Source organism: Chinchilla lanigera, unplaced genomic scaffold (genome assembly GCF_000276665.1).
Source record: "Chinchilla lanigera isolate Chin_1 unplaced genomic scaffold, ChiLan1.0 scaffold00035, whole genome shotgun sequence".
Classification (NCBI taxonomy): domain Eukaryota; kingdom Metazoa; phylum Chordata; class Mammalia; order Rodentia; family Chinchillidae; genus Chinchilla; species Chinchilla lanigera.
Window position 1 is genome coordinate 72451 of NW_004955436.1, and position 16155 is coordinate 88605.

A 16155-nucleotide genomic window follows, 5' to 3' on the forward strand; every position below is an offset into this window, starting at 1 on the left:
TCTTTTAAAAATACTACATTGCTTTAAATAGGGCCATTTTTAAATATGCTTTTTGAATCAATTTTCAAAGTTTTCTTGCTAGAGGGAAAATTTGTTCACATATAGTTGTACCATCCAAACAAAATCAAATATTTCAGTATTTTTATTTTGCGTCATTTGTGTGCACATTGATCTGTTAATCTATCATTTCATTCATCACTGAATTGTACGTCTTTTTTTATATTCATTTAGCACTAGTTGGGAACTTTTTCTTATGGCATTATTTTTTGAAGAAAATTTCACTGATTACTCAGTATATACTCGTGTGTTTTACATAATTTATTATCCTTGGATTTTTATACCTTTGAGTTATTTCTAGTTTACCAGTGTTAATACTGGAATATATAATCGTTATATATCTGTTTTTGAGTTGCTTCATTATTTTATTAATGGAAATGATTATCCTGTCAAAAAATAGAAAAAAAAACTTCAAAGTATTAAATATTTCAAGATTGAATTACAAAAATAGAGCAATAACATCTCCACCAACAGAATATATTTAGAGTTTTTTGTTTAAAAAGTAAGGTTAGCTACCATTAGCATACTTCACAGATCTCGAGAAAACATGCTTTAAATTCATCTGGAGCCAGAAGAAATCCAGAATAGCAAAAGCAATCCTGGGCAACAAGGACAAGTCAGGTGGAATCACAATCCCTGACCTGAAATTATGCTACAAAGCTACTGTCATCAAATCAACCTGGTACTGGCTAAAAAACAGACCTGAGGATCAATGGAACAGACTGGAAGAAATAGCCACAACCCAAAACACACTCAGCTACCTAATCTTTGATAAACAAACTCACTGCAAGAACGATAGCCTCTTCAATAAATGGTGCTGGAAACATTGGCTTGCCACCTGCCAAAGACTGAAGAGAGACCCAAGTCTTATCACCATGCACCAAACTCAAGTCATAATGGTTCACAGATCTCAATATTAAACCAGAAACACTAAATCTATTGGAAGAGAAAGTAGGTAAAAACCTTGAAGACATAGTGGTAGGCAGAGAGTTCATGAACAAAAACCAAACTGCACGTGAAACACTTGAAAGAATCAACAACTGGGATCTCATCCTACTGAAAAGTTTCTGCACATCTAAAGAAATCACCAGCAGAGTAAAAAGAAAACCCACAAACCTAGAAATATTTTAGCTGACTGTCCCTCAGATGAAGGGCTTCTATCTAGAACGTATAAAGAATTAAAAAATATTAGCCCCCCTCAAATTCAAAGACCCAATCCAAAAATGAGCAGCTGAGATGAACACACACTTCTCAGATAATGAAATACAATTGGCAAATAAATACATGAGAAAATGTTCAACATCATTAGTCATTCGAGAAATGCAAATTAAAGCAACATTGACATTTCATCTCACCCCAGTAAGAATGGCTAGCATTAAGAAATCAACCAATAACAAATGCTGGCGAGGCTATGGAGAAATAGGAACCCTTCTCCACTGCTGGTGGGAATGCAGACTGGTGAAACCACTGTGGAAATCAGTTTGGAGATTCCTTAGAAAACTGGGACTAGAGGTCCCATTCATCCCAGCTATTCCCCTTCTGGGGATTTTCCCAGAAGACCTAAAAACATCATATCACAGCAATATATGTACACCCATGTTCATAGCAGCCCAATTTGTAATTGCTAAATTGTGGAAGCAACCCAAATGTCCATCCACCGAGGATTGGATAAGAAAATTGTGGTACTTTTATATAATGGAATATTACTCAGCTATAAAGAAAGATAAACTCGAGGCTTTTATAGGTAAATGGTTACAACTAGAGACCATACTCATAAGTGAAATAAATCAGACCTGCATGTGCAAGCACCACATTGTCTCACTAGTGTAAAACCTGAAAGAGTTAATAAAAACTGGGAGGTATGATAGACATTGTGAAATGATAGGAAACCACTCAAGGGTAAAGGGCAACTGGGCTGTGGGAAAACAGAGGGGAACGAGGGAGAAATTTTGTATGTATGTATATATGGGATAGTTAACACAGTATATATGGGATAGTTGATCTACTGTCTTCTATTTCTTTGCTGAAAGAAACTGTTAATGAGTCCTTGATTGATCAGTATTGCATGTCTCTATTTGTTTTCATGAGAAACCACTTTGAAGATATCAATATGTAATACAATAAGCATAGTTAATTTCCTACCACTTTGTTTGTAACTCCATACTGTCTGTACTGTTCTTTTGCTATTTTGTAAAAGGTTGTCTGTCTGTTAATGTTTCCCTCCTTTTATTTCTAAAATTAAAAAAAAAAAAGTAAGTTTAGGTATAGAGTGGAAGTTTAAGATATTAACCCTTGTTGTAAATGTTAAAATTTTCCTAACTGAAAAAAATACACCTGTACTTTTCCACTAAATATGAAAATGTAGAGAATATAATAAAATGATAGTTTGTATTTGCATTTCTAATACAAAGGAATAATCTGATGCTTATTATTTATTTTCAAAATTATATTAAACTGACTGATAAAACTATTTCAATTCTCATTCTTAGCCATGACTTTTTTTAATGCTTTCTCTTTTTTTTTTCTTGTTTTTTGTTTTTTGTTTTTTTTGTTTTTTTTCTCTGGTACCAGGAACCGAACTCACGACCTTGCGCTTGCCAGGCAGGTGCTTTTGCCTCTGAGCTAAATCCCCAGCCCCTTCTTTTTTTTTTCTTACTCTATTTCTTATTTTCTTATTCTAATTCTTATTTCCAGTTAGAGGATTTCTTGGCATAGGAACTGAGCTCTATTATAAATAATTAGAACATTTATTAGATGTATTTTGTCTCCATGTAGATTCAGAGTGAATACATATGCTCTTTGTTGAATAGCGTGTAGATATTTTACTAGTACTGTAAGGAAAATGTTTAAAAATATCCTTATCTTTAAATTTGTTTTAAAGTTGCACTTTCAGAGGTTTTTCTTTTTTATTGCCTTACATTTTTTCTCCCATGTTGAAAACTGTCACCTTCATTCTATACCAGAATTTTGTTTATTTTTATTGTTTGGGTTTTTTTGTTGTTGTTTTGGTTTTTCTTTTTTTTGGTATTTTTTTATGAGGCAAGGTCTCATTGTGTTCCCCAGGGTGGCCAGAATCTCTCCATCCTTCTTGCTTCAGCCTCTGGAATTCTGGGATTATATGCACATGCCTCATACCCAGCTTTGTGAAAACTTCATTCTTAAAAGAGAGCATCTTATTTAAGATACTATTTTAAAATAATTTTTTCTTATTTTTCTCAGGCTGTTTGGGCACTTGGTAATATTGCTGGTGACAATGCAGAATGCAGAGATTTTGTTTTGAATTGTGAAATACTTCCACCTCTTTTAGAGTAAGTACTTTGTTTATCATAAGTTAATTCTACTTTTGGAAAAGGTATACCATATGTGTACATACAGTTAAATTCTTCAACAGTGTTTTATAACTTTGCTTATGGTTAGTTATTACTTGTAAGTAGGTAAAACCAGGAAAAGTTTTTAGATTATATCATTTCTATGTCTTTTATATTCTTTTAAACCACACTTGATAGTGATTGTTGCTTACTTTGGTAGCATAAATATTCTGCAAATAGGTGTGTAATAGTTTATAAGACAGTAAACTTTAAATGTTTCTATAGCATGGAGTTTTTAATGCGGGAACACAAGATACACTTAGGATGTCACTGGATTTTTCTTTTTTTTTATTTTTTATTTTTTATTTTTGTTTTTTTCTGGTACCAGGAACCAAACTCACGACCTTGCGCTTGCCAGGCAGGCACTTTGCCACTGAGCTAAATCCCCAGCCCCTGAATTTTTCTATTTGATTTTTAAATGTTCAGAGAACAAAGGTCAAAAGAGATTTTTCTTTCTTGTCTAGTGGTTTCTTCAGCGGCTTTACACATTTTTTTAGAAAGAAATTACCTATACTGTAAGGTCCTTTGCAGAAATTACATAAAGTTTTTTAAAGCATAGATTTCTTTATTTTGTTTATCATTCATAAAAAAAAGATCTTTAATTCAGCTAAATACAGTGGCAAGTCGTGAGAAAGAAAGGTTGTAAGGAAATATTTTAATTCTTTATCATTTCTGTGCTATTCTCTATCCTCTCTAGTTGAGTTACTTTCTATGACTTCCTGCAACTAATTCTAATTATAGACCTGTTCCTCCTGGGCCACTGAACCACTCCCATCACTTTTATTACTGTGAACTTACCCAGTATTCCAACTCCATGAGAATTTAACTGAACTCTAGAAGAAAATAGTGATTTCAAGTTACGTATCAGGGTCATCTTTTGAAGTCTGCACTATTAACAATATCTCTTATAATTTCAATAAGACATTTTGGTGACCATATATATATATGCTTTGTATATTAATGTAGTATTTGTGTCTCTTACTACTTTTGATTGTTTTTTCTAGATCATTTTAGTATTAATACCTCAAGTTGGTAGTGGTTTATGAAGTAATAAGCATCTGTTTTGTCTCATCCTTTTCAATGTCCTAAGGAGCTTTTAAATCATGATTGAAGAAACAAACTAGTGGAGCACCTACAGCACCTAGCTATGTAGTACTATATGTAAACACAATGAATTTCAGAAAAAGGTGTTAGAATGTTGGAAAGTTTAGTTTCATTGTAAAATTTTATCTTAGGAAAATTTCAAAATTTCATTAAAGTTTTTGAGAAATGTAATAAAAAGGAAAGTTAGCTACAGGGTGTTCCCACTTTAAGGGAAAAGTTACTAGTTTAAAAATGATTATGAGTTATCTGTTAATCATGTTGAAATTCACATTTAGCTAATGTTTATCAGTTATGTTTGAAGTTTTAATTTATTGCTGGATCATTTGATTATTGATAAATATAAATCTATTACTACTGTAGACTATATAACTTTATGACTTTTGTAGTGTCAACTTATTTCTTATTTTATTTTTTGGCCAAAGACTCAACTATGTAGACCAGGCTGGCCTTGAACTTGTGATCTCCCTCAACCTCCTACTCATGGGATTACAAGCATGTATCATAACTCCTAGCTGGTAGTTTAAATTTCATTAAACTTTAATTTGTAGGAAACTGTTTTCACTTCCTTATAATAATAATAATGATCTCATTAACACAGAAAAAGAAGGCCAACGTAGTCCCTCAAGCCTGTTCTCGCTTGGTACCTGTTTTTATATATTAACTTTTTTAGACCACAATAATACTCATTCACTTAATTACTAAACTTCAGTTGCTTCCGTGTGCTGTCAGTAGAATTAAGTGGATGCAGAAAAGAGCCTAAAATATTTACTGAAAGAAATATGTCAACTCCGATAGTCAGAAGTATATAACTATTTTGCTTCTAGATGAAGTACATACTTTAGGAGGCCTTAAAGCTATTTATAGGAAAATCTGTAGAACAGAAAAATTTTTAGTATTTAAAATACAGATATTGTGAAATTCGGTGGCATGGAGTGCATTTCCCAGTGCTTCATAACTGTCACTGTTGTCCAGAACTTTTCACCAGCTCTAACAGAAACCCAGCAGCCAGTGTGCAGTCATGTCACTTCTCATATCATTTCAGTTGTTTTAGACCGAAACTCTTGCTCTCTGTCTCTGTGGGCTTACCTATACTAGATATGCCATACATAGTACTACGTTGTGTGTCTGTATCTTTTTCTTAGCATGTTGTTTTCAAGATTCATCCATCTTGTAGCATGTATCATTTTTGGTACCTGAATAATATTCCATTTGTGTAAAAAAGCCATTGCCTTATTGAATCTGTAGATTGTTCTGTGGAGTATTGCCATCTCTATATTAGCTTTTCCTGTCAACGTAGCATGTGTATCTTTAAATTTATTTATATTTATTCCAAGGTACTGACAGTTCCCAATTTGACATGGCTCAACATATGATATTTTACCTGTTTTTTTGTTACAACAGTAAAATACATTTAGTGGAAATTATACTTTGAATTTCAATCTTTTTCTAGACCAATAATATATGTGATATGGTACTGTCTCATGATTTTGAGCAGCAGCAATGACGAACAGCTCCCACTTAGCCATAAGATTGTGAGGTACACAACTAGTGCTGTACAATGTATTGTGCTGCTAAACTGTGGTGGCTTTCCATTCCTGTGGCAAAAAGCCAGATATAAATCACCTTATAGGGAAAAAAGATTATTCTGGTTCATCGTTTCAAAGGTGTCAGTCCATGTTGCTTGGCCCTGTTGCTTTTGCCCTGTGGGAAGGCAGAGAATGTCATGGTGCAGCATGTAGGACAAAGCTGGCAGCCAGGAAGCAAATGAGCAAGAAGCCAGCATCCCAATATCCCCTTCAAGAAAGTGTTTCCCATGACTTAACTTCCTTCCCGTGGGTCCTCCCTCCTGAAGGTTCCACACCATCCAGTAGTCCCACTAGCTAACAAACAGACCTTCGGTGGACATTTGAGATCCACATTGTAACAGTGGGTTGGTTATGTTGCATGCATCTTCACATTATAATATTTTCCATTTGTGGTAGATTTATTAAGAAATAACTTCAGTCATAAGTTTAAGTGTGTCTGTATTTTTTATGCTGTTGTAAGTGAAATGGTTTTCTTGCTTTTTTATTCATTGGAAGTATATAAAAAATACAGTTAATTTTTGGTGTTGATCTTGTACCCTACAATTTGTTTGACTGTATCTACTAGCACTAATAGGTTTGTGTATGTGGGTGGATTCTTTTTGACTTCTACATAGAAGATCATATCTGAGAATAGAGACAATTTTAGTTCTTTCCTTTTTAGATGTCTTTTATTTCTTTTTCTTCCATAATTGTTCTGTGTACAGCTTCTAGTATCTTACAAAAAAGTAATAGTAATTTTTTGTTTCTTACAAGATGATCACATGGTTTTTTCACCTTCATTCTACTATTATTACATTGTTGTGTGTATATTGAACTATACGAGCATTCTTGAGATAAATTTCAATTGGTAATAGTATTTATCTTATTTTCTTTTTCTTTTTTTTTGGTACTGGGAATTGAACTCAGGACCTTGCACTTGCATGGCAGGCCCTTGTGCCACTGAGCTAGATCTCTGGCCCCAGTATTTATCCTTTTAATATGCTGCTGAATTTTCCTACAGTTTTGTTGAAGATTTTTCTGTGTATGTTCATATGGAATAATTGTACTGAGCTTCTGTTGTGATGTCCTTGGCTTTGTATTTGGGTAGTACTTTCCTCATAGAGTGAGTTAGGAGTGTTTCATGTTTTAGAAGAATTTAAGAAGGATGTAATTCTTTAAAGTTTGGTACAATTTACTAGGTAATCTGATGCTGAACTTTATTGGGAAGTTTTTAATTAGTGATTCAATATCTTATAGGCATATTCAGATTTTGTGCTTTTTCTTGAGTCAGTTTGGTAGTTTATATATTTTAGAGAATTTATTCTCTCAGTGATCCAATTTGTTGGCTTTTTATTGTTCACAATGTTTGCATGTAATTTTTATTTCTGAAAAGTCAGTAGCGTCATTTCCATTTATAATTTTAAATATTTGAGTTTTTGTTGGTCTAGATTTTTTTGCTGTTTTCAAGCTATCTTTTGGTTGCAATTTTTCTATTCTTTTTTTCTCTGCTCTTTATTATTTCCTCCGATCTATCTTTAAGGTCTGTTTTTTACTCTCAATTTTTTTAGTTTCTAGTAAAAGGTTGAATAGTTGATTTGCAGTCTTGCTGAGACAGGATATCAAAATGCAATTCAGGCTGGCCTTGAACTCACTTTGTAGCCCAGGCTGACCTTGAACTCATAGTGATGCTTCTGCCTCAGCCTCCCAAGTCCTGGCTTTACAGCCGTGTGCCACCACGCCCACTTTTTGCAATTATAAATTTCCTTTGGGGTATTGCTTTCATTGTAGCCCCTGCCTTCATTTCTTTGCCAAGCCCATTACAGCTGTGACTTAGCATTCACCTCTTGCTTGTGCTAAACCACAGGTGAAAGCCTACCTCTAACAGGAAAGTCTTACAGTCTACTCAGATTTTTTGTCTGAGTGTGCCCTCGGCCTGGGCACGTGTGTGGCTGTCTAGATGTCTGATATGTGGGAGACTTTTCACATCTTTTATTTCCAAAGCTACTCCTTAGCTTTACCACCCAAGCTTTCATCACCTCACTCATTTGTCATGCTCCCAGGGACTCACCTCCTCCAAGCAGCCCCCACTTCCTAACAACACATTCACAGGTGAACTCATCAGTGGACCACTGCATCCACGAGGCTAATGTTCCCACGATCTAATCACCTTCCCAAAGCCCCACCTCTGAACGCATGAGCTTTTTGGAGTTCATTTTTACCCAGACCATACACAAGGTAAAAATTCTTCTAGTTGCTATAAACTTTTGACTGTCTCAAGTTGTCAGTAATATTGATTGTGGTAGTGTTTGCAAGGGTTAGTATTTTGAGGGAGGGAAAGGCCCACTACAGTTCCCCTCTTCACCATTTTTGCTAATGTCACTCCAAAATAGGGTTTTTTTCCAGCTTAGGTTCTCTGTATTTCCAGCAGGTTTGTGGAGATCCTTAGAAGATTAGCAGACTCCTTAAATTGCATCATCCTTGCACAACAATCTCTGTGATCAGCCCACTTTTATTAGCAAGGAGCACAGAAGAAGGGGCCAGGTACTTTTTCTGGAATAGAGACCATAGTAGACAGGAAAGAATTAAATGGGAAACAGGTTCTTTCCTATACCCAGATGCCTGCATTTTTTATATTGTCCTTAGCAGATGTTATCTTGCTTAGGAGCACTGTGGTTTCTGGCTTTCTCTGCACAGCTGAGAAGCATGGCAGCCTTCCACATACTTCTCTGTTTCCCAAGGCAAGGTCACACAGGCCTCGAGACCGTGGGATCCCAGTCCCATAGTCTGGTGCCCAGCATAGTAAAATATTTCATATCCCCTGGTCCCCAACATCTGTGTGCTTTTTTCTTGAGGTGTAAGGACATTGGTGAGGTCTACCACTCTAAAAGTTTCAAAGACCACTCCTTTAGAGGATTGCCTACTTAAATATCAGTAACTAAAACAGTAAAACTGAACTGTTTTTTATGGAAACCTGTAAGTAGGTTAGATCTTAGGCTGAGAAGAAAACTTATTTGAGAAGCTGTTTCTTTACTTGAACATTGTAATCAAGCTGCAGTAGATTTGGAAAATCTGTAGGGCAGGACCAACTGTAAAGTTTCTTCTTTTTTATCTGTTGCCTTTGCCCTTCAAACTATAGATTTTTTTTAAGTGGAGATTTGTCCCTACTTAAAGATTGAGTAGAATTCTATTGTTTTTTAGTTTTTTTCCGGTACCGGGAATCAAACTCACGACCTTGCGCGTGCCAGGCAGGCACTGTGCTGCTGAGCTAAATCCCCAGCCCCTTGAGTAGAATTCTAGATATGGTCATTTGTGTCATAATTTTTTTTGTTTTGTTTTTTATTTTTTTCCTGCTCTGATTGTTTAGTTGTTGAATATATATATTTGGGACCATTAAAACATTTGTGGATGTAATACAAACTGATTTTGTGTTGGTACCTTGTTTTACCATGGATAATTTTTGTTCTATATCATAGTTCTTTATTTAGAGTTTTATTAAAGGTGGTGTAGTTTTTATTAATAAAAACAAAGTAATCTTACAACTCTGTGCATATAAAAGCAATACTATTGGATGACAACATTTTATATTAAAATTTATATTAACAACTGTATTGAGATTTCAGGGAGATAGAGTGGAATTTAAAACTTCAGCAGTTCTGTTAAGCCTAGAAACCTGAAACTAATATTCCGAAGAAAGTGAAATTTCAGACTTTGGGGAAATAATGATACATTAAATCAGAATTGAGTATGGGTGGTTTTAAAACATTTGACTTTTGAAAATAAAGAGAAAACTGTAAAAAAAAAGTACTTAAGTATACAATTTGTTAAAAACAAAACACACCCTGTAATCCTGCACTCAGGACGCTGAGGCATGAGGATCACTGAGAGTTCGAGGCCAGCCTGGGCTACATAGCAAGACCCTGTCTCAAAAAAAAAAAAAGAAAAAAATATCAAAAATAAAAACAGAACTTCCTGTATCAGTGATCTTCATTAAATTTGACCCTAGATCCCATACTTCTTGATTTTATATGGTATACTTTTGTGATTAAAACAAAAGTAATGTAATATTCTTTAAAGTACTTTGCATGAAAAATGAAAACTTCTCATGACACCCATTATTTTTAGTGTTCTGTGATTTAAGAATCTGTTCAGATACTAGGTTTTAAAAAAAAACTGTAATATGTTTATTTTTAGATCTGAAAAATAGCATTATTTTGTTTGTTTTTGATTTTTTAGGCAGGGCCTTACAATGTCATCAGGTTTTCCTTGCACTAGCTGTGTAGCCCAACCTGGCCTCAAACATGTGACTCTCCTACCTTAGGCCTCTGAGTGCTAGGCTTCAGGCATGTGTCACCACAGCTAGCAAGAGCATAAATTTTTAAAGATTCCTTTTTCCTATTTTACTAGTTTGACTATTGTGTGTTATGATAGAAAGTAGCTGAATAGGAAAAATGAATGTAAAATGACAATTCCGTTTTTCTTTTTCTTGTTTCTTGACAGATTATTAACAAATTCAAACAGACTTACAACAACCAGAAATGCTGTATGGGCCCTTTCAAATTTATGTAGAGGCAAAAACCCTCCTCCAAACTTTAGTAAGGTATGAGTAAAGTACACAAATTAAGAAATCTGTATCCATGAACTTTTAAGTTTATGATAGTTTTTTTCTAAGTTGAGGGAATTATTTTTTGATAGTAATTGTTTTCTTAATAGACTACATAGTATTTGCACATTCACAAAATTTAAAAACTTTACAATAAAAGTGCAATTTTGCTTCTCTTGCTTGAATTCCTCTGCCCAGAGGCAGCCACTATAACCAGATGTTTTGTATCTGGGAGTTGAAATTAGAAATCTTCTAAACTAATTTTTGTCATTTATAGGATATTAAAGTCCCTTTCCCTCAAAAGATTAAGAGTACAATGTTGATTGTAAAATGGAGAATGTGAAATTGCACAGATACTCTAAATTTAACATTCCTACCACCTGGAACTTACCAAGTGATATAAAATGTGTATTTGTAAAGAGACCTCTGTGTAAGTATTTGTGGCCGCTTTATTCATAATCACCAAAACTGGGAACAGTACAAAAGTAACTGGTTGGAGTGTGTATGCGTGACTTGAAATGCACTGATGTGGTGGGATACAAGCCACTGATAAGTGGGAGCAAACTCTGGTCACTTTCAAAAGCATTCATGTAAATGAAGGGAGCCAAGCAGAAATACTTCATCTTGTATAATTTTTGGAAAAGACAAAACTCTGAAAATAAAAATCAGATTGCTGGTTGCCTGAGAGAGGAAATTGACTACAGAGGAGCAGAAAAGAAACTTTGGCAATGATAGAAATATTCTGCATTTTTGTTGCATATTAGTTATGCAACTGTATTCATTTGTTAGTATAAATTGATGTAAGTAAAAAGAAAAACATTGAATTAGGCACCTAAAGAGAGTTCAGTTTTACTGTATGTAACTACTTCAGTAAACCTGATTTATTTTTTAAAAGTCACCTTTCAAAGAGAGAAAAATGAGATGCTTAATCTTTAGATCATGGATCAAAGTAAATTTTTAGTGTAAAAACATTGAGTGTGATTTATACCTTCCATAATATCAGTGTTAAATTTCTTGTCTGTAATGTTTATGTTGGGAAAGAAAAATATGACTGTGTTGATGTATGTGAAGAGAGTGCACATTTCCCAAAATGTTAACAATGGGATCTAGGTGAGTAACATGGGTGTTGATTGTACTTTTTTTGCAAATTTTTTTGTAGATTTGAACTTTTTCAACTGGGGAAGGAAATGTATCACTTCCTTTGATATCATCTTTTCTACGCTGCTGTTTGCCAACTTGTTTATTGCAGTAATCTAAAAATCTTGCTTCCTCTTTGTTGCAACATAGTTTCTATTCCCAAAAAGCAGTCCGAATGGTTATTACAGTATCATTTCTACCACAACCCTGCAGTGATTCCTTAATGTTTTAATCAAAGAAAAGTTTTTAAATGTCCTACAAGAATTTCATCATCTGGCCTTCTGTTACCTTTTTTAAAAATTCAGTTTATTGGTGCATTTTAGGTATATATATTGATCACATTCATTATAGGGAATTTGTACCTGTACATAATAGAGCTTGATTCTTTATTTTCCCTATCCACCCTTCAACCCCTCTTCTCCTTAGTTACAAAAGCTTTGTTTCCATTTTTTCCTTCTTTTCTCATTTTTATCTTTCTTCCTTTCCCCCTCCCCCTCCCTAGTTCCACTTCCCATTTGAACATTTTATTCCTATTTCACAATATCTATTACACATTTTGGTCCTTGTTTACAGTTTTGGTTTCTCGCACCAGAGAAATGATGCGGTATGTATACATATGTCTGATTATTTCACTGAAGCGTATGACCTCAAAGTGTATCCATTTAGCTAGAAATGCCTCAGGCTTATCCTTTAAGGTGTAGTGGTACTCCACTGTATAAAAAAATATATATATATCATCTTTATCTATCCATTCATGAGTTGATGGGCATTTGGGCTGTTTCCAAGATGTAGCTATTACAGTCTGTGCCACTGTAAACCTTTGTGTGTATATATTGCTGTGGTATGATGCTTTTAATTCTTTCGGGAAGACACAAAGAAGAGGAATAGCTGGGTTGAATGGAACCTCTAGTCCTAGTTTTTTGAGAAGTCTCCACACTGATTTTCACAGGGGTTGCACTAGTCTACACTCCTACCAGTAGTGGAGAAGGATCCCTTTTCCCGCCACAACCCTGCCAATATTTGCTACTGATGTTTTCTTGATGACAGCCATTTGTTCTGGGGTAGGATGGAATCTCACCATTGTTTTAATTTGCATTTCTCAAATAACCAATGATGTTGAACTTTTTTAATGTATTTATGTCACGTTTCTACTTCATCTGAGAAGAGTCTGTTCATTTCAGATGCCCATTTTTGGATTAGGTCTTTAAAACTTTTGGGGGTCTGTTTTTTTTGAGTTCTTTATATATTGTAGATAGTAGTCCTTTGTCTGAGGAACAGCTGGCAAAAATTTTTCCCCACACTGGGTTCAATCTGTTGGGAGTGTGGCGGGGGAAAGGAAGAAAAGGAAAAGAAAAAAAATGAGAAAAGAAGGAAAAAATGGAAACAAAGCTTTTGTAACTAAGGAGAAGAGGGGTTGAAGGGTGGATAGGGGAATGGAAAATAATCAAGATTCAAAAAGAATCATATACAGGTACAAATTCCCTATAATGAATGTGATCATTATGTATACCTAAAATGTACCAATAAACTTAATTTAAAAACTTAATTAAAAAAAGAATTAAAAGCATCTGTTATTTTTCTGATTCATCTTTTTCTGTTTTCCATTTCACTCAACTCTGGTCCTACTGGCCTGCTTGCTATTTCTCAGACTTGTAAAGCATGCACTTAACTTTGCTCTAGCTCTTCCCTCTACCTGGAGCAATGAGTAGCTCTTAAAATATCTGGTCTTAGAACCTCTTTCTACTTTTAGAACTTACGAGGATTCAAACCCTTTGTTTATGTGATTAGTATCTAATGATACTAGATTTAAAAGAAAACTTGAAATATTTATTGATTTAAAATAACAAATTTAGTACATGTTCCTTACCTTTAAAAAAAAACTATTCAATATATGTTTTATTATCTTGTATAGAAAATTCTGTCCAGTAAATTTTCCATGTTTCAAGTAAATTTTACTATGTTCTAGGTATTTCTCTAAGTTACTGCATCTAAAAAATATTTGCATAAATTGTAATAGGTGGATATGTCAAAATTCACTTAGCCATTCTATTTTTCAGTTCATAAGTTGTTTCCCCCTTTTCTGCCAATGTATATGTTATGAAGAACACATTGGTGCATAAGATTTTCTCCATAGATAGAATTATTTCCTTACGACAGATTTCTTTTCTGTTCCTTTTTTTTTTTTTCCCTTTTGAAACAGAGTCTCACTATGCAGTTCAGGCTGTCCTTGAACTCACTTTGTAGACCAGGCTGGCCTCAAACTTGCAACGATCCTCCTGCCTCAGCCTTCTGAGTGCTGAGATTACAGGTGTGCACCACCACGCCCGGCTCCTTAATGACAGATTTCTAAAATTGAAACCAGACCAAATTTTGAATGTGAACATTGAAGATCTTAAATATGCAATTGACAAATTATGCCTCAAAATGCTGTGCCAATTGATACTATTAACACCAATGTGTAAGAGCACCAGTTTTGCCAGGCATGGTGGAACATACCCATAATTGCAGCACTCAGGAGACTGAGACAGGAGGATCACTGAGTTTGAGGCCAGCCTGAACTACATAGTGAGACCCTGTCTCAAAAAGAGTGCCAACTAGGCATGGTGGCACATGCCTGTAATCCCAGCACTCAGGAGGCTGAGGCAGGAGGATCGTTGCGAGTTCGAGACCAGCCTGGGCTACAAAGTGAGCTCACGGCCGGCCTGAACTGCACAGCGAGACCCTGTCTCAAAAACACCAAAAAAAAAAAAAAAAAAAAAAAAAAAGTGCCAGTTTCAACCATGGATGTGAACATATTTAAAAGCTATTCTTATTTCCTCTTCTTACCCTGAGTTATTTCATCCACATGTGAACTAGTGACAGAATCTTTACCCCCCAAATCAGAGCTGCACTCAGATCTCAGGTCTTTAGTATTGGGAATATCCCAGAGGTCACACCTATGCCTGACACAACACTGAGGCCTGGTGTGCTGGGGCAGGAACTGACATTCATACCATTGTGTGTGCTGCCAGTCCAGGACAGCTGTCCAGCTCTTGCAGAAGTGCAAGGTCCTGAGTTCTATTCCCAGTACCCCCCCAAAAAAAAAATTGGCAAAAAGTACTATCAGTCATTTTCCTTGAAATGACAATTTTTATTTTTAAATGTCTTTCAAAAACCTAAGACTGAATAAAAAGTGTGTCATGGGGAAAATTGGCTAATTTAATTTTCAGCTCGTTCATTAAGTGTGCTTTTGTAGAAGACCACCTCGTACTGTACAGTGTGTACAGATGCGTTTTATGTATATTTCCTATCTCATTTCATAAAATACTTAAATGACGTGAATTCTAGAATTGAGCTTTAATGAAATCAGTAATTCTTACTGCTTATTTGAGGTAATTCTAAAGTAAAACCAGCTGCGTCTCTTCTCCCTGCACCCTGACCCTTTTTTTTGAGGTGAAGAATACAAAAGTCATTTTGGTACTACTGCCTTAAATTGTGCCAAGGTGCTAACAGTGTCACTCACCTTTTCTTTGTACTTTTAGTATAAATGTCAACAAAGTAAAATGACTCCTGAGCTCTTGGACCAGGCTTTAGGTCACGATTCCCTCACTTGTAATTGTTTGTAAAGATTTGTTTTCTGTGAGCTATGTCCTAACTGGCTGTGAGTTTTCCTGACATCATCATTTTACTGTAATTTTTCCAGATCACTTTTTAACATGATATTTATTTTTCTTACAATTATGTATATTAATTTAAAATAAAGATTCCACTAAAATGTAAACTTCTTACAGAAATCGATGTCTGTTTACTTATATATTCCAAACTTATGGGATAATTACATTATAGAAATTAAAGCTTGTTTGATGAATTTTCTATGACTTCATATGAGTTTTCAATTATCTTTTTTTTGTTTTGTTTTGTTTTTCTTTTTTTGGTACTGGGAATTGAACTCTGAACCTTACACTTGCCAGGCAGGCACTGTGCTGCTGAGCTACATCCCTGGCCCTATTTACCTTTTTTAAAGGAATTTTTTTCTACAGTGACGTATTTTCAAGAATTATTTCTTTTGTTTTCTGTTTGCCTGTACATATACAATTCTCTCTTACCTGGTAAGTTGTCTTACCGGAGAATTTGTAGATTTCTTTTTTAATCTTTTTGAAATAGGGTCTTACTCTGTAGCCCAGGCTGCCATTGAACTCACTTTGTAGCCCAGGCAGGCCTTGAACTCTCAGCAGTTCTCCTACCTCAGCACCCCCAGTGCTAGGATTACAGGTGTGTACCACAACATCCAGCTCTACAGGGTCTGTAAAAAAAATTTTTTTTTCCTTTTTTATTGCGTCTGTTG

At 34.8% G+C, this 16155-nt stretch overlaps 1 protein-coding gene across 2 annotated transcripts in view; it reads left to right on the plus strand.

Moving 5' to 3' along the window:
- Positions 1 to 16155, plus strand: part of Kpna5 (karyopherin alpha 5 (importin alpha 6)) — a 53568-nt gene that overhangs the window by 23571 nt on the left and 13842 nt on the right. For both annotated transcript variants that reach the window (XM_005389117.2, XM_013516686.1), the window contains exons 7-8: positions 3277 to 3365; positions 10592 to 10691. In XM_005389117.2, coding sequence (XP_005389174.1) covers positions 3277 to 3365; positions 10592 to 10691 — 189 coding nt within the window. The remainder of the gene's footprint in view (positions 1 to 3276; positions 3366 to 10591; positions 10692 to 16155) is intronic.